Genomic DNA, 19,073 nt, shown 5'->3' on the forward strand with positions numbered 1-19,073 from the left:
ACTTACCATGAATTATGTGAAATGAAAAGTTTTTATTCAATTTATGATGTACCTAGCAAGATATTTCCGATGTCATATGCACTTTAAAACAATATTTATTGCAACGGAAGAACAGCATGCGCCACCTACTGTTCCACATTAGAAGATGCTCACTGCGAAGAAAAGGATTCTGTTTTTCGAAAATAAAATCAGCATGATACTTTTTAAAGATTTTATTTTATAATAACAACACATGTATATTAACATAGATATTTGGTGTGAACAAATAATTATTTAATGATGAGAATGGTTATACTCATTCGTTTTATTTACACATTACACAACAATTCGGTAAACAGCACAGTAAAAAACATTTTTCCTTTAATTATTTTTTCGGAATCGGTAATAATAAATAATAAGGGAAATATGACTGAACACTGCGAATGAATTAATCACGATAGGAGAGGGAAGTAAAAAAGTCTCGCATCGAGACGTTTTTTACTGCGTATTGCACATCATAATATAGTTTTACAAATAACACTAGAGCCTAAATGTAAACAATATTACGTAACGTATAATCACAGATAATCTAAAAAAACGAATAAAACGATGTCTTTAACGCTACGAATATTAAAGCGATTTATTAAAATATAGATTTCTACTAATGAGATAAAATCTATAAGGTTTGTACAGTTAACAAATAAGAAGAGTGTTGACGAAAACAATGCCGGAATCTAAAACTAGAAAATGAGTAGACGTTTTTACAATGATAGTATCGTATCTGTATTTTATAATTATATGTACAGTTGTCAGAAATGTACACCGTATGCAGCTAGTATTGGATCATCTTCTATACAAATGAGCCCTATTTACAGTAGATCACAATTTATAATTACGTACAAATGACTTTAGCTTAGTGAACGCGACGTACTTCACCGGATAAGTTTCCAGTATCAGCCTTTGCCGCTTCGTTTATCATTTTCTAAGCGAAAACTGGCAGGCCTATCAGTAAAGGCTGGCCACACGAGACGCAAAATTTAGACTTAACTACTTTACAGGCGTGTATTACTTCAATTCCTATTTTAGCCAAGTCATATCAGGTTAGAACGGGTCAACTTATTCAGAATTATTTTGTTGCTTTACTGTTGTTCATAGTGTCTTTAGCACTTACGTATCAGACCTGGCAAATAGCTGGCACCGTAAACACTTCCGGAACTATTAGTAGCGACCGAACAACACTTAAATGGGCGTTGGTAGTACCGTAAAGTCTTGCAACGCACATTTGACAGTCTCGTATAGGGGCCTATTTTCGTCACTACAATATCCTTCTGGCGTGCAGAGCGTTTGCAATTTGCTCAAATACGAATCGAAATTTTCCTGTCCGATTTTTTCCGGCGCCGGACCGCTTCCGGGCAACCGGACGTGTTCCAATAATGTAATCACGTTGTTCCTCAAGCTTTCGTAGTATTCGTTCAGGTTGTTGGTGCGCTGACTGAGCGCTTGAGTTTCCTGGTGGGAAAGTGTTAGTGTAGTCCTTTTGCTTTTTTATGATAACGCTGGTGGATATGAAACTATGTGTTAGGTGCGGACGCCAATTTCATTCTTATTCCGACTGTACTTTACTTAGCTGTCATATACACAACAGTTTGAGGTCCACTAGTTTTATTTTCGATGAAATGTAAGGGCAAGGAAGCAGGGATTTCAATTTAATCAAACATTGTAATATTTATATATCTGCCTAGAAGTAACAACAAAAGGTTCAAAGTTAAGCCTTGCCGCCCTTTGGACTAGTAAATATACAGAGTTAAATCGACATAATAAATATCTAACTTACCGACATCGGCGGACAGTAATCAGTTTCAGAGTACTGTCGACGCAAACAAAGTAGAAACCTTTCAACGTCTGGTTAGTAAAGCAAATATGCGATATAGTGGCTTTCATTGTATTCTGCCATTTACTTAAGCTTTTTCGAATGATACTGATCATCTTAGTCAGTATGTTGTTTTTAAATTTTATACTTTCTCCTGATAAAATTATTGATTTTCTTTTCACGGTTGTCCGGCGAGCGGTAGGTTAAAATATCTAGTCGATGTCATCCTGTATATACTCTTTAAACAAATATTGTGTATATTGAACAATGTTCTAATCAAATTTTAGGCTAATCATGAAAAATGAATTACCTTTTCTCCGTTGTTGAGGTGATTTTCCATGGCATTAATATCGGATTTAAGCTTGATCATCTGCGATTCAACTCGAGCATTCTCTCTCTGAAGCTCTGTTATTTCAGCTTCCAGAGTCATCAGATCTTCGCCGTTATTCGACTGTTCCATACCTATAAACATCTTAACGTTTAAATAATAGCTTCTTTTGTACTGAATTTTCTTTATCTTATTTCACTTTGTAAAATTTGTGAAAACAACATTTAAAGTGCGTTTTAAACAACACAGATTTCGAGATAATGAATTCTTTTTGAATCGTTTCTTACATCCATTCGTGTTTAAACAAGGAAGAATAAAAGACGGGACCGGGTTAACTTGCTCTTGTGTCTTCAGTAAGTGTAGCACCATTCTAGGCAAAAAGAAAGTAGTTTAATCTCATCTGAATTTTACAAAGTCAAATAAAGTGAGTTTTAAACAGAAAGTTGCTACTTGGTTCATATTTTTATCTGTGATCTTGAAGGTGGTCTATATATGCAGGATATCCGAACGACCTGGCGGCGGAAAATTGCGCTTTTCTCGGGGACTATTAGAACTCATTTAGGGTTACAATTTACAACTAAATTATTACTATGTATACTTTTACAGTTTTAGAACTCTGTGAAATAAAATATAGGGCTTTTTCGTAAATAGTTTTCAAAATACAGCTGTTTCACTTGCTTGAAATTGGTAGACCTGTCATACCATGTTTGTGACAATTGACTAATTCTATTGCCAACAGTATTTGTAACTTTTTTTAGTAACCTTCAGTTTTAAATTTATTTATGTGAATTTGTTTAAATTTGTTGACAAAAAAAGTTCACCTTGAGATATCAGTTTGAAAATCAAATATTCTAACTCTTAATCTATTCACCTTGTTTATTTGAAAATAGTTTTAAATTAGCCTCAAATAAGTTCTCACAGATTGTTTTTAATAATTCATGGGGAATGCGTAATCTTCCGCTGCTAGACCATTGGGAAAATCAAAAATCTAAAAATATAAAAGCATAAAAATACAGAACCAAAGCTAGTTTAGATAGTATCTCGTTTTACTTGTAAAATAATAATGTCAAAGAGTACCTTGCAAACTACGCTTTGGCTACTCACCTGTGTATCCTTTGGCGTAGAATGGCATCTCCTCTGGATATTTCGATTTCTTGATGGTTTGTCCCGCCACGGGACATCCACTCAGCGAACGATGTGTGAGAAAGGAACCGTTAATATGTCCCGTGCCGTCGCATCCTGGTGTGGGACAGTTAACTCCCTCGAATTTCATCGCTGTGGCCGCTGCTACCGCTGCTTTGTGCTGTTCAACCGAACCTCCGCTTTCCAAGACTCGCATTTTGTTTCTGTTGGCAATGGGACAACCCGATGCGCTATAAAAAAATAAAAAATAAACTCGAAATTGTCTCTAAAGATGTTCTTCATCAACGATTTGCATTTGCAATTCTAAAATTTGAAATATTGCAAAACAACTGAAGATCATCTTTATAAGTTTTGAAAGTTTGAACGTTATATGATTTATGCAATTTGTGAAACCCCCCGATTGCAGTAACATTTCAGTGTTTAGAAAATATTTTTCTTAATGTGTATCTTTTTTGTTATCGGCTACCAACACACAACGTGCACACCCAGGTTAGTCACGAAACACTGAAATTACCTTCTGTGTGACAAGAATTTTCCGGTCGCATGTCCAGACCCGTCGCAACCCGGAATAGGACATCTGATAGCGTGAAATAATGATACCGTGTTAGTCGAAAAATACAACCTCAACCTTTAACGTCAACACACTCAGTCACCAACCTTAACGGTTCGCTATCTTGGCCATCGCGGGGTTTACTCTTCGGTTTGTTCGCCCTCGGACACCCAGATAGGCTCCGGTGTGATGAGTAGTTTCCGGTGACGTGTCCGGAACCGTCACAACCCGGGGTCGGGCATTTCAATTCCTGAGAGTGTGCCTGGATTTGGCTACGATCGGCTCTCGGGCAGCCAGATAAGCTGCAATTGTACAGACATATTGACATATTTACTTCTGGGTTAAACAACGACTTTCACAGTTAGTTTGGGTTCACGTTCCATTCAAATTTTAAGAGTGAACGCACCGATACAACAAGGACCTGACTCAGTTTTAGCCAATTGTTCAGACATGGTCACAGACGGCATTTTTGGATTTGCGAGTAGAGAAGTTTAGCTACTAAGCGGGAACAGGTAGATAGGCTTTGCTAATACCGTGTGTTCTTAAATTTTCAATAATTGTTGCCGAGATATTTTTAAAACGTGTATACGAGTATATTGAGATTTTCCGTTGTAGCATGTCTGTGTATGAAAGAAAATACTCGCATACAAGTTCGGTATGAGCATAGCCCAGCGGAAAGGGATCGACACGTATGTAGCTCTACAGTGAATGCTTGCCTTCTGTGGGTGGCGTAGTTGCCAGACACGTGTCCCATGCCATCACAGCTAATGGTCGGGCACTGAATCAGCTCCTTACCGTCCCTGCCCCTAGCACAGGGACGTACTCCGTTGTAGATAGGCCGACGCGAACTGCCACCAAAAACCGCCATTATATACACCGAGAAACCCTTGTCTTTTGAGCGCAGCTGCAGTTGGCACATAGTACTCACCTCGCATCTTTGTTCGGTGGTTTGTCGTGCTGGGACATTGTGTGCTGAGGAGGTGGCATCGAGTAGCAGGGACCTGGTGAGTAGCCTCCAGGCGGGGCCGGATACCCTGTTGTCACAGAGCCCGGATAACCACTGGCACATGAATAGCCACTGGTAGGGTAAGGCGTGTAAGGGTTGGAGGTGTAGTCGCTGGCGACGCTTGTCATCCCATAACCTGGATGAGGGCTCATGGGACCGTAACCTACAATATTTGGAACAAAAATAGTTTCTCGAATGTTTTTACCATCTTCGACTTTCAAGGTTTGAGTTTTTGCGTCGATTATTTTATGAAATTAAAATGTATGTACTAAAACGCTTGATTGAGTTACCAGATGTGAGAATAGCTCCCCTAATTTGACTGTTTTGTGCTAGACCTTGCGCAAAATGTGATCAGCAAGGAAGTTAAACAATTTGTGTAACTTATGCAGAGAGCTGAGACATTTAATGTATAGTTAGGAATTGCCGCAAAAGCTGTAGTTGAATGACATTCCTCTACTGCTCCCATAGTTGCAAATAGCATTTGTGGGTACTTTGGTTCTTAACAGCGTCATTGTCCTCGTATTTGCACCTTGCAGAGTTCTTTGATTGTATTTTTTTTTGTTACACGCTACATTGTGTCTTTACTGTTACAAAATTTCTAAATCATAATGGGTTTAAATTTTTAGTGGAATAAAAATGTCAACATACTATTAACGGAAACTGTGCTATAGTTAGCGCAAAATTTTTAGTTATCCTTTTGAGCTCTCACTGTCAAAAACTGGAGATAATTGCTTCATATCACATTTTGGTATCCTTTAGCCCAGGAAAGTTTTAAACCGGTTATAGAATTACGTTCTCAATGTCTGTTTGCACTGGTACATTAGCCAAAAAATTGTTTGTGAAAGCATGATTAAAATTTTAGACTACATTCACCGTGGATGCTCTGATTATCAAAAATTTATCTCTTTTGGAATTGTCGATTATAAGTAGTAACAACTATCAAAGAATTTATTACGTCTAGTTTTTTGCTGAAGTCTACGTTACCTGCAGGGTCTCTGTAAGCGTCCATGTAGTGCGATCCCCCGCTGTCTGGAGTGGATTCTCGGCTGTATCCTGAGCCAGGAGCCAGTACTGGACCGGCGAAAGTCGCAACGGGCCGTACGCCACTGAAATTAACGGGTTCATTTGCAGTTGAAAAATCGACAGGTTCTGTTTGCTCGTCGCGGGGCCCGATGAACCCTGCCGGTACCGGAACACCCTCGCCGTGACCATTCTGGTATTGCGGACTTGCGTCGCTGCTAACAAAAATCGCGACGGTCACGACTTCCAAAAATTCGTTTTACCTCGTTGTGGAGAAGGGTAAGGGTTGGAAATTGTATAAATCGGGTTTTAGTTTGTGGAAGCGTTAACCTGACGTGACCTACGGTACGGTTTCGAATGATAGAGGAAGACGTAATTTTTAAAATTTAGTCACTAAACTACATTTTTCACACGTCGATCTCACACTTTTTAGCGATTTTTACTCTAAAAGTAAACAAAAATCGCTCTCTAGCTGGTGTTGGACGAGCAAGCTGTTCTTCTCGTCTGATGTTCCTAAAAAGATGGTCGATCAACTAGAGGACGATTTTTGTCGAGCGCGCTTTATATCTAGTTTCTCGAATGTGAAGCAACATGGAGACACCTACACGTGGAGATTAATTTCCGCTTTTATCATTACCGACTAAGTTTAGAGAGCTTTCAAACTATGGTTTTATAAATTCACCATTAACAAGTCTTTCAGTAAAATTTTTTAAGAATTTTAATTTCCAACTCCCTCTTGCCCTTGTCCACTATCCCGTACCACAACACCCTCTGTCACCATGGGTCGAGTGGATCGAGCCGCGATTGCAATCAACTGCTTGGATATACCTGTGCGATAACCGGCTGACGCTCAAGTCCAGAGTTTGACCCTGCGGACTGGGCACCTGAGGACTAGCCGAAAGATGAGGGCTGGCGGCGGCCTGCGGACTACCGCCCACTCGCTGACCGCCGTAGTGCGGTGAACTGTAGGCCACCTGCAAACCGCACCATCATTATTCATGAACAAGAAATGACCGGAGACGGACCTGTGGGCTTGTCGTTGTGACGCTCGACGTCGACAGGTCGATGACTGTGCCGCCGGGCGACGTGTGGGGACCGGCCACTTTCATTTGGGCTTGGGCCGTTGTTACACATTTTACGGACAAGTTAATTGCGGAAAAGCCGAGAGGCAGGGGTGGACCGCCGGAGGCGTCGTATTGGTACATAGGTCTGGAAAAGCCGACAGCGTTACATTATGCGAATTCTTAACGAAGCGTCAGTCACACGCACGGATATTAATGACAGAATGAAAGCACTCTCTTCATATTTGTTCTATATATATATTCCAAATAATATATTTACCTTGGATATAAAGGGCCCGTTGACTCTTGACCCGTTTCAGTCTTTATCAGTCCCTGTGACCCGTTCACTCCTATTTGATGATGCTGAACCGCTACTGCTTCCTGCTGGTACCTTTGGTCTTGTTGTTCTTCTAGTGAACCGTACCCATAAATTCCTTGTGGTGGGACTCGTGGTGGTGCTAGTCCTTGTTGCATCGTAACGCATTGTCCGTCATATCTTTCAAATGCTGTAGCAGTACCTGGGTCGTACGGTCTGTGACTAGCTGAATTGACCATAGAAGAATCGTAAGACCTTGAGGCTATTTCATTGGAATATGTCACTACAGGTCTTGGAATACCTCCCATTGAGTCAGTCATGTCCGTGTAGGATCGGTCCGATCTAAACAACAAAAACCATCGTTTACACCAAACTGTCTGTAATGGTAATAATGTTCACCCACCTGTGGTACATTTCTTCCGACATAGGCGACTGGTGGTAAGGCGATCGTTGGGACATTTGGTGGTCCATGGGATACCCTGACTGTGGATTTTGGTGGGGGGTCATGTGATGAATTTGATGCTGGGGTGCTCTGGAGTTAATGGTGTCCATACTGGACATGGACGAGGAATTTGAGTCTTGGTTCAAGTACGGTTCGTACGCATTTCGCATGTTGGAAGGTGGCGACCTACACGTACCCGTCAGTTCGGTTTTTGGTACCAGTAGTTCCGTCTGGCCGGATACGTTGCAACAGCTGCTTTGGCTTATTTCCGTTTTGGGTACTTTCATCATGTCGGCTTTTAGGTTCGGGTTGGTCTTGTTGTAGAACTGTTCGTACGATTTGGCGTCTTGTTCGGGGTGTTGATAGCTAATTAGGTAGCCAGGTTTGACGTCTTCGGAGGTTGGAGTGCGGGAGCCGAACTCGCTTTGACAGGGAACACCTAGAATTGAGAAAGTCCTTATTGTTATATCCAGCATTTGTAAAGTTCGAATCTAATCAACTTTGTGTTAATGTGTTACGATATATAAGCATGACTGTGAAATAGTTGTAAAAATAAAACTAAATTACAGTGTTGACTAGCAATTTTTGATGCGATAGTTTTACTTTTTTCGAAGAATTTAACAGTCATTTTCTATATACGACCTGGGTAGAAAGCATTTAAAATATAAAACAAGGGAAACTAAAAAAACACTAAAGCAGCTGTGGCTTCTTTCAAAGTACCGACTGGAACGTGGGCAAGGTAAACAGATGACGTGGACAATCTATTTCAAAGATCTAATGTGCCGAAGGAACAGGGATCAAATAATAAATTCAAAAGTATTTGCAAAAAATACGTTGTTGTAACGCAGCGATAAAGAATAGAATTGAGGTATCTAAAGAATTTCAATATAAACCTTGCGTGTGACAAGTTAGATGATTAAAAGTAAATTATGTCAGTAGTGCTATTTTCCGCACCGGTCAACCACCGTAAAATCGTCTTCAAAGTAGCAAAATTAGAAAACCGGTAATTGTATATTTTTTTGAGTAGATAACAATTTAGTAAGCAGTTTTCGGTGAGCACTCACCGAACGCTGTCGTGTGCGGCGATCTGATTCTGTGCAAGGCGTTTTGGTATTTTTGTTCACGTGCGGCCTGTTTATTGGCCGCGGCGATGGGGCAGCCGGAAAGGCTCCGGTGCGAGTTCCGGTTGGAGCTAACGTGTCCTCTGCCGTTGCAGCCCGGGGTGGGACACTTGAGGATTGTCTCGTGCATGGCCAGGACTGCACCAGAACAATACTGAGTATAATCAAAGCAACAATGTGTGTGTCTACATCAAATAACCAAAACAAACGTTAGGGTAGAGAGTAAAAAACCAAAAATTTGGAGCAAACACACACATGTTCCTTGTTATACTCAATAAACATATCTGGCGAAAGGGTAGGGAATGGGGATGCGCTACCAACTACACATTGCAAGAAAAGAAACAAAAGTGATGCTCTCTACCCCGTAAAATAAAAAAAAATGGACGAGATAATGAAAAAGCAGTGGTGGCAACTTGGCAACGACCAGACTGGCATTAAATTTATCGGTTACGTTATTTTTGCGAAACGGACAAAGAGTTGTTGTAAATAATAGGAAAGAGAGGAAATGGCCGCAGCTGTTTGGCTTTTGCACAGTCTGGTTGTTTTGTGGACGTCTACATTCAATGAAACTTACTTTCTGGAGTTACTTTATCTTTACGCGGACATCCAGATAGACTACATTGATAAAAATAAATGTTAGCTTTACCGGTTGTGAAAAGAGATCACTGGAATGGGTTTACCTTCGGTGGTGGGAGTATAAGCCCGTCACGTGGCCCTGGCCGGTGCAGCCTGGTGTTGGACATTTACTTCCTTCTGTAAAAAAAATCATCTAACGATTCGTACTACACTTAAAAGCCGGTTTTGTTTCCCTCAATTAATTTTATTTTCGGACTTTTCCATTTAAGATGAATTTGCGGGATTTCGTAGAAGAAATACTTTTGTGTCGAAACTTATATAGTAGGCCATTATGAGAGCGTGTTCGGTGTATAAATTGCATTGTTGATGAAAACGTTTAAGTGATGAATTTTTATTTCGCCAAGGCGTAAACATATCTGACTGTGTAACGTTTTGATACTTACAAGATTGAAATTTACAAAATAAACTTGGAAGCTTTGTTTTTGATTTAAATTAAATTTTGGGTACTCGAAGTGCGATTTTGCAAAATAGCATGAAAACTATAATGTAACATACTTATAGTAGGTTCACAACAAATAAAATCTACATTAGTAACATAATATACATTTAATATGATCACTGACAATCTAATACACTTAAACAAGTCAAGTTACTTTCAACGTTGCTTTATTTTTCTAAGTGCTGTAGAACCTTCCATTATTTTAATGTGATGTGCCATTAGTTGGGTGCATTAGTGATGTAAATCTGCTTTGCAATAATGGCTTAATGAAGACTTGCTAACATTATTTGCATTTTGAGACGGACTTTGTACAAACCTTGGCCTTTGGTCCTAAAATAATACGTCTGCAATTATCTACTAAATATAACTCTAGTTCTTAGAGTGATGTGGGAAGTGTTGTGTTTTTGAAAAGAGTTAATATTATGTTTAAATAAAAATAAATGTATGGTGAGTAGGATACTAAAAAATGTGTATGTTCACCTATTTCAAAACCACACCAGTTGATTTTTGTTTAGCCTGTTAAAAATATTACAGTACTTTTGCCGAAAATTTTAACTACAAACAATTAAATTATTTTTGTACTTTTCATTATTCGTTTTTCAGAACTGTTATAATTGCTACCTTGTACTCAAAGAAATATGCACTTAATTAACATTTTTACAACCACAGATCCACGTGAACTATTATGAATTTAATTTAATATATTTAATTTGTTTTATTTATTATAGTTATCTAATTACACTGTTTAAATTAACTTCATACATTTAATAAATAATTAATAAATTTCCCGGCGCATCCACCATTTTCGTACGTTCTGTAAAACAAATGCACTGCGTAATACATGCAAATCCGTTTTGTTCCGATTGCTTACCGAAGGGTTAATAAAACGTCATATTAGTTCCCCCAACGTTTAAAGCTGCATTTCTGCCAAGCGTATTTATTACAGTTTTCATTATTAATAAAGCCACTTGCGTCGGTTTTTCACCATTTAACGTTTAATAATCGATTAATGATCTTCGTTTTAATTGCAATAATTAATTCTTGTGTACTTTTATGTCACGAACATTACATTATTGTTGAATATTGCGTAATTACTACTACCCCCGTTCTAAGATGTGCTAGATATTAAAAAAACACTGATTATTATGTATGTTTACAAAAAATGGTAGTTTGCTATAGCTTCAATACTGTCAAAAAAGAATGAAATATTGCTCTACCTATTATATAAAAGAAATAACAGATCGAAGCATATTTAATTGTCGAACTGAGGAATGGCATACTACAAATTTAGCTGCAATGTACTAAAATTAGAAATAAGTTAAGTCGTGGTGCGGTACAGAAAAAGGCAAGGTAATTTAATGAATACTATTAACTTAGTAGAAGATATTTTCTCCCAAGCAATACCAGAGTACGATATAGTTGCAATTGTAGGTAATCTTAACATTGATCTATTAAATATTACTAATGTGCTAAATGACCCTATGTCTAATTTTGACATGTTTCAAATTATCGATGAAGCTACTAGAGTCACTGCTACATCAGCGACTTTGGGTGACCATATTTTTTTGAACAAACCGAATTTAGTCTTGAACAAAGGTACGAAAAATGCAGACGCCATATCAGACCACAGACTGGTATTTGCTGAATTAAAAATTTGTTCGCCGATACAAAAACCAAAATATATTACATTACGAAATTTAAAGCAAATAAATAAAAATAAAAAAATAAAAAAAAAATTTTTCATATTGAAAAATTTTGGTCTGCGAAAAGTTATCTAGACATTCTTAAACAATTCTGAGATATAGATCTCGACGTGCTGATTCCTAAAATATAGCGCTTTTATGCTGTCGGCGCAAGATTTGAGAATTATTAGATTTGAAATGCAATTTTTGAAAACAAATTCAAAAAACTTATATTTTGATGGGCAATTCTGGAAAAATGGTAACATTTATCCGAGAGATGAGGTCGCAAGTAACTTCTGGAGTTCCAAATATACAAAAACATGAAAGATGGTCAACAAATTCCATAATTTTCATATTGAAAAATTTTGGTTTGCAAAGAGTTGTCAAAAAATTAACAAAAAATTCTGGAATATGTTTTTCGACGTGGTGATTCCGAAAAAAACCGCTTTTAAGTAGTCGGGGCAAATTCTGAGAATTATTCAGTTCGAAATGCAATTTAAAAAGCAGCAAAAATGCTGTCATATGGGCGTTTCTGGAAAAATGGTAGGGGTTCTGAAAAAAATGAGGCTGAAAATAACTTCTTGAAGTCGAAGTGTACAAGAAAATGTCTTTAGTTGAGTTTCGAATGTGATCGTGACGGATTCCAAAATTTTCGTAATAAAAAATTTTGATACTAAAGAAGTTGTCTAAAAATTCTCAAAAAATTCTGGGATATAGATGTCGACGTGTTGATTCCACAAATGCAGCACCTTTATGGTGTCCGGGCGAGATTTAAGAATTACACGGTTTGAAATGCAATTTTTGAAAAAAAAATCCAAAAAACTCATATTTCTGGAAAAATAGTAGCAGTTATCGGAGAAATGAGGTCGCAAGTGACTTCTGGAGTTCGAAATGTACGAAAAATGGATTTAATTAAGTTTCGAAGATGGTCAAAAAATTCCAAAATTTTCATATTGAAAAATTTTGGTTTGAAAAAACTAGTCTAAAATTAAAAAAAAAATTCTGGGATATAGATTTCGACGCGCTGATTCCAAAAATATAGCGCTTTTATGGTGTCGGCGCAAGATTTGAGAATTATTCTCTTTGAAATGCAATTTATGAAAAAAAAAAAAACGAAAAAACTCATATGTCTGGAAAAATAGTAGCAGTTATCGGAGAAATGAGGTCGCAAGTGACTTCTGGAGTTCGAAATGTACGAAAAAAAGACACTTTTATGGTGTCGGCGCAAGATTTGAGAATTGTTCGCTTTGAAATGCAGTTTTTGAAAAAAAAAAAATCCAAAAAAACTCATATTTCTGGAAAAATATTAGCAAAAAAAAAATGACTTTAATTAAGTTTCGAAGATGGTCAAAAAAATTCTAAAATTTTCATATTGAAAAATTTTGGTTTGAAAAAAGTAGTCTAATAATTTTTAAAAAATTCTAGGATATAGATTTTGACGTGCTGATTCTAAGAATATAACGCTTTTATGGTGTCGGCGCAATTATTCGCTTTGAAATGCAATATTTGAGAAAAAAAATCAAAAAACTGATATTACCTGAAAGAAGGTCAACAAATTCCATAATTTTCATATTGAAAAATTTTGGTCTGCGAAAAGTTGTCTAAAAATTCTCAAAAAATTGTCCACTAGAAGCAACCCAAGGCGTAAGTTATTTTTGTTACCTAAACATTCTACATCCATGTTTTGCAGCAGTTATTCTTACAATGCCATCACCTTGTATAATAGCATTGACCAAGTAGCAAAATGCTATAATTTGGCTTTGTTTAAAAAATTTATTTTTAGATATTTATTATTTAAACAGAATATATATATTTTTTTTAATAATTACCTATAATTATACACATGTATATCATAATTTACATATGTTAATAACTTCTCAGAAATCTGTATTTTGTTGTATTGTTGGGTGGTTAAGTGGTGGAATAGCCTGCGGCTAAACTTCGCCACTTTGGATAAATAAATAAATAAAGACGTAAAAAAAAATCTTTAAACAATCTCTCAAATTGCAAAATATTTGCTCTACTAAAATTGCTATTTGGAACGCGTTCTCTGAATCGTAGTGTAAAGCACCAATTTTATATTCTTTTAAGGCCACAAATTTTGCATAATTTTCATTACAATTCTTCTTAGAGACCAAAGCAACAATACATTTTTTGCAAAAATTTTGATTTGTTGTCAAGCTTTTAACAACGTAATCTGTGCAATTGTACAAAGTTTTGTTTTCCACATAGCTTGATTCGCCGATCCCATATCTGTGGTTACAGAATGAACCGTCAAACCAATTGCACTGATTTTCTTAAACATTTTTTAAGATCATAAGGTAGAACTGCCCCATTCATACTGTTTCCAGTAAAATAGTATGAAAGAATTTGTTTCCAGAGAGTAGTAAGACCTCCCACAAGAATTACCAACGCTTTTGTCGCTACTCCCTCATGTTTTGGTAAAGTAATTCCCCCCATATACGTCCCACTATGTACACGATAATCAATTCCAGCTTTTATATCCATTTCGTCCAATGCCACCATACAATCTCTCCCAAAATCCTGTTTAAGCGATTCACATTTAATTTTCAAAAACCCTATAATTTCATCCAAAACTCCAGATTTAAACTCTAAATTTTGTAAATGAAAATTCAATGTTGGAATAGCTGGAAATGGTAATTTCATTTTTCTTAATAAGTTATATCCACTGGTCCCACATCCAAATTTAAGTTTCAAAGATTTAGTGATTATTTTCTCGGAACATTTTTTTAATTTTTCCCTTTTAGAGCCTCAATTTAATCCTTTGTTAATATATTTGCTAAATTTTTCCTTAAATTTGCATTACACACTTTTTGCAAGTATAAATTCTGGCTTAATTTTTTGTTACTAATTTTTAACATTCTAACTTTTTTCTTAGCGTATCATTTTCTTTCTGTAGCGTTTCTACTTGACAAACGGTTATGAATGTCAAATTGACAATATTAAAGTAAAATTTCTTATATTAATAGGCGATTGAAAAAATAATTATATCTAGGTACACTAGATCAATCTACTGGGATTTTATAAATGATTCTAAGGGTGTTATTCTCACTTGTCATTAATGTTATTTGTAACCAGTCATTCGTTTTATTGTTTTAACGTATTTCGTGTGAATTACAGTAATTCTCGTTGATCCAAACTCAAAACAACAAAATAATAGCAAAAATTCGACAAAAAAATAACAACAGTACACAATTTTTTTATACTAATCCCGAATACTTAAAACGGATGTTTGGCTTTACAGTAAATAATTTGATGAAAGTTTGCGATACGCTCCGTATAAAACTTGTGTCTTGGGGACCAAATAACAGCTCCATATTTCACTTACGGGTTAATAAAAGGCTTTAGTGCTAGTAAAATACACGGCAATTATTTTAGTAAAGCTATGCAAACGATTAGCGACTGATTAAAAGTCTAGAAATAGCGTTCAACTAATTAGATAAAAATAAACTTGACAACGTGTTTTCAAGTTTACAGCTTTGGAATCGGTAATAATCAGTAATAACGGCAAAAGGTGAAAATAATGTCGCAATTATACATATGAACCAAGACAAACTTAGTCGCCAGGGGAGACTGCTGGTATCTCTTATGCATGATCAAGAGGAATTTGACCCAGAGCCGCAAAACATCACAAATGTTGATAAAGAGTAATCAGTAAAATCACAAATATTTTTCTCTATTAGTATCTAGGTATACATTTATTTAGTATGAGTTTCAGAAAAAAAAAATTCAGTTTGAGAGTTCTGAATATTATATTCTAGGTTGAAGTAAAATTTTCCCGGCGCATCCACCATTTTTGTTCGACTCGTAAACCCAGTCCTCGGCGTATTTTGTGCGAATCTAGTTTATTTCGGGTGCATTGTTGCACCTCGATTTAATAGACGTCTCGGTGGTCCTCACCACCCCCGCTGCATTTTGTCCATCCCGCCCGACCCATTTCCACCCGCTCGTTAATAAACGCATTCGTGTCCGTCGTGCCGCCGTCGTCCTTCCGACGTTGGCCATCTCCCGTCGCTCTTAAATTAAAAGAGAAGGACGCGCTCCTTGTGTACATCTTCCATAAAACTCCGCCCCGGTGGGTCGATTAGCCTATCCCGGATAACGGGTGGAGACTCAGCGTAAAAATGTTTTTTTCGGAAAAAAGAAACCGCAGCCGTGAATGGAGGGCGCTGCGGGTGCGCGCGGACTCGGTCACCGCACCTGCGAACTGCCGCCGCCAACGCACCACCCCCGGGTTGGACGGCGGCTCTTCCGCCCGGAATCGATCAAAAACGCTCCTTAAATCAGGTGGCGAGAGAAAAAATCCGCTTCGGCCATCATTGGCGATGTGTTGGTAATTATTTATGTTTTAAAGGGTTGGGGGCGACGAGGCCGTTCCGAGGCGAGTCACGTCGCTGTCGCTGACATGCCAGCTTATAACTTGTATCAAGTAAACCCATAATGCTGCTTGCGTCTTTAGATGGCGCCGGAGAGCCAGGTGACAGCTACGTGCCAAGAGAATTTCCGGGGGTCCCAATTACAACTTTGAGGGACTTGCGGATCATTATGTATCAGGGGGTAATTTATTAGCACATGGGAAGGTGGATGCGGAGTCGTAAAAGTAGGTCCTTGCCAAGAAATTCTATTCAAAGGGCGATTCGCAGATATGAACGCGAAGATTATGGGCCGACGAATCATTCGACAACATTATCGCATTAACGTTAACTTTACTATGGCTTTAACCCGAAGATGACAAAGTTCACATTAATAACACTTAACTATCAACTAATGTAACATGTGTTTCTAAAAACATCGTTACAACGGTACGACCGACCTTCGTCTTACTACGACCGAAATGTTAATGGGAGCTTCCACAGAAGGAAAAGTTTGCTTCCGATTTTTAAAATACTATTTATGAGTTGAATTTCACGCAGACTTTCTAATTTAAGTGAACTTTCTAACTTCCCAGACATGTAATCAAAAGTTGGTTAAACTTTCTGTCTTTGAGAATTATAAAAAAATGCCAAATACTTTTAAGTACTTTGCTCCCGAAACTTTAGTTAGAAAACTAGGTAGCCGCACTGATAATGACGGACTTTGTCAAGGTAACTTCTTAATTTTAAATTTACAAAATTTGTCGACTTTTTTCGTTGAAAGCAGCTTTGCTAATAAATATTGGCGATGCATTAATTAATGTGACGTCTTAATTAATAAAATATCTGCAGGCAAAGATGTTTTTTCGTTTAATTAAAACAAGTTCCAACAAAACATTCTAATAAATGAAATAATTATTAATGGATTAATTAAGTCAATAAGATTGTCTTAAAATAAAAATTGAGACTTTTGTTTTGAAATCATAACATGCTTCAAATCTTTGGTTAGTGCCTATGGTACACCTGGAACGATTATTTCTTGAAATTAGTTTCGTTGCAATTACTAATAAAATTTCTTCGTAGAAAGCTATAAAAAACTAGCAAAAATTTCGTAGATGCCTATCGATTTTGCTCGCCAAAAATAAGTCGTGTTTGGGCGCTAAAAATTTGGAAAGTGCGAAATAGGTCTTGACGAAAATGGATCTGGATACTAATATAGCTGTTAGCCACCGAAAATGAATTCAGAAATTAAAAAAAAAACAACTACTATATAGCGAAAAAAGATATTTAAAATTTTTTGTTACAAGAGTCACAATTGTGGTATTAGTTTGGTTGTTATAATGGTAACAATCAAAGTATTCACTTTTATTAAGATTGAGAATGGTCGAATAACAATTTAGTTAAAACAATATTTACAACAATCCAAAAATGACGTTGATATTCACGGTAAAAATTTAGCTTGCTCTTGGAAAAAAAAAGCTCGTACAAAAATCGCCCTTAAAGCGCGCATTTAAAATGTGGACTCACCTCTCCCTATACTGTTGGGCGATAACGTTCCAGTTGGCGTGACCATCTTGGGTTCGTTGGCCACCGCCGCTACGCTGGGCACTCCCTCTCTTGCCACCTCCTGGAGCGCATTGGCTGCCCTCGAGCCCGCCGCCGCCGGCTGCAGTATCGTATACTGTTTGCTAACCTCTTCCGGAGATTTTTCCACCTCTTTCGCTTTGCTCTTTTCGTCGCCGGAGAGCGGGTATCCGACGAATGTCGCTTCAGCAGGGAGGGGACCTCAAATAACGAAAATTACGTTTTTCAGGTTTGCGCAATTGGAATAATAAGTAGCTCGGCGTTGTCATTACGAGGAACTGGACACTATTAGAAATCGATTTGCTAAAGTCGCTATATTGGGGTGGATGAATTATTTAAAGGGTGAATAAGATTTTAATGATCATTTGGTGTGGACTATCGGTTTGTGGAGAAATTTTTACAGGTATTAGATACAAGGGTTGAAATAATGAGACCTGGTGTTTTTAGATGGCGTAATTTGTACTAAATTTAGTTTTAAGGGGAATTTCTTGGTGTGTTTTTTGATTATGAATTTATTGATTCGAACCGATATCAATCTCGGTAGTATTACTAAAGTGGGAGTAGATATTTTTGTGGATATGAGAATCTGAGTTATTTGCACAGAACTTTTTAGTACAGATTTAACTACCTATTTATTTTTTTAAATAATGTGATTACCGTCACAATGTGAGGCTAAATCCTTAAAAATAGTGACTGATCTAAAATTTTGTTTCTGAAATTTATAATATTAGGTTGAAATAAATGTTTAGAGGTCTGAAAGTGAGAAAAAAATCAAGCTTATAATTACCAATTAAAAAGAAAAGCGGCATTAACTTAAAATCACACACCCTTTTTTGTTAAAAACAGGGTAAATTGATAACCACATACATGAGCGACGAAGATAGAGAAGATGTATTGTTATCCTCAACAATTTAATCGTGTAAGCCGGACAGATGAAATCACAACCAAAAATATGTTGTTGTTGTTAAGTTGAATTTTGAACAGTAATCAGAGAACAATTAGGTGGAATGTTGAAACTAATAATAATTGATTGCACACAAGGCAACCTGTTCACCCCGGAATAAAAAAATTGACACAAAATGTGGAGCGAAAGAGAGACAGTTCTAATGTGGCTAAGATATTTCTTCTTTCTGCATCGATTCTGTTTTAGTTTTGTCTAAATATTTTCATAAAAGTTTTTCTTTGAATGTTGGACAGGGGACAAGTAGGTTAGTCTTCGTTATCGTTTAAGAATTATGGGGAGTTAATTCTGAATAGTTAATTCACTAATTTTAAAATTAGCATTCCTTTGGAAATATGTTTGAAGAAAAAAAGCAAAATCCTGCGGAACTTCTACAAACACTTATGTTATCAAAAATAATTCTCGTGTACATTCTGTTTTCTAATTGATAAAGATTTAATGAGCACATTAACACAACACATACATTCATTAAATTGCAGTGGAAACTGAAAAAATTTGAAATATTTTTATTGTGGTTAAACCCTAGGCTAAATTTTAAATGTTGTACAATATATAGTAAATT

The 19,073-nt window shown here is 36.9% G+C and overlaps 1 protein-coding gene across 1 annotated transcript in view; it reads right to left on the reverse strand.

Annotated features, from left to right (window-relative positions):
• Positions 1-261: 261 nt before the first annotated feature.
• Positions 262-19,073, reverse strand: part of LOC135125676 (uncharacterized protein) — a 381,416-nt gene continuing 362,604 nt past the window's right edge. Inside the window, exons 8-21 of the mRNA XM_064051324.1 lie at positions 17,494-17,751; positions 9,517-9,589; positions 9,411-9,451; positions 7,677-8,154; positions 7,238-7,615; positions 6,922-7,105; positions 6,725-6,870; positions 5,861-6,114; positions 4,799-5,039; positions 3,978-4,172; positions 3,835-3,897; positions 3,282-3,550; positions 2,160-2,311; positions 262-1,488 (exon numbers count right to left, since the gene is read on the reverse strand). Of these exons, the coding sequence (XP_063907394.1) occupies positions 1,219-1,488; positions 2,160-2,311; positions 3,282-3,550; positions 3,835-3,897; positions 3,978-4,172; positions 4,799-5,039; positions 5,861-6,114; positions 6,725-6,870; positions 6,922-7,105; positions 7,238-7,615; positions 7,677-8,154; positions 9,411-9,451; positions 9,517-9,589; positions 17,494-17,751 (3,002 nt within the window). The 3' untranslated portion in view covers positions 262-1,218. The remainder of the gene's footprint in view (positions 1,489-2,159; positions 2,312-3,281; positions 3,551-3,834; positions 3,898-3,977; positions 4,173-4,798; positions 5,040-5,860; positions 6,115-6,724; positions 6,871-6,921; positions 7,106-7,237; positions 7,616-7,676; positions 8,155-9,410; positions 9,452-9,516; positions 9,590-17,493; positions 17,752-19,073) is intronic.

This window comes from Zophobas morio, unplaced genomic scaffold (assembly GCF_036711695.1).
Source record: "Zophobas morio isolate AGI-343-1 ecotype UQ-CSIRO unplaced genomic scaffold, CSIRO_AGI_Zmor_V1 ptg000009l, whole genome shotgun sequence".
Taxonomy (NCBI): domain Eukaryota; kingdom Metazoa; phylum Arthropoda; class Insecta; order Coleoptera; family Tenebrionidae; genus Zophobas; species Zophobas morio.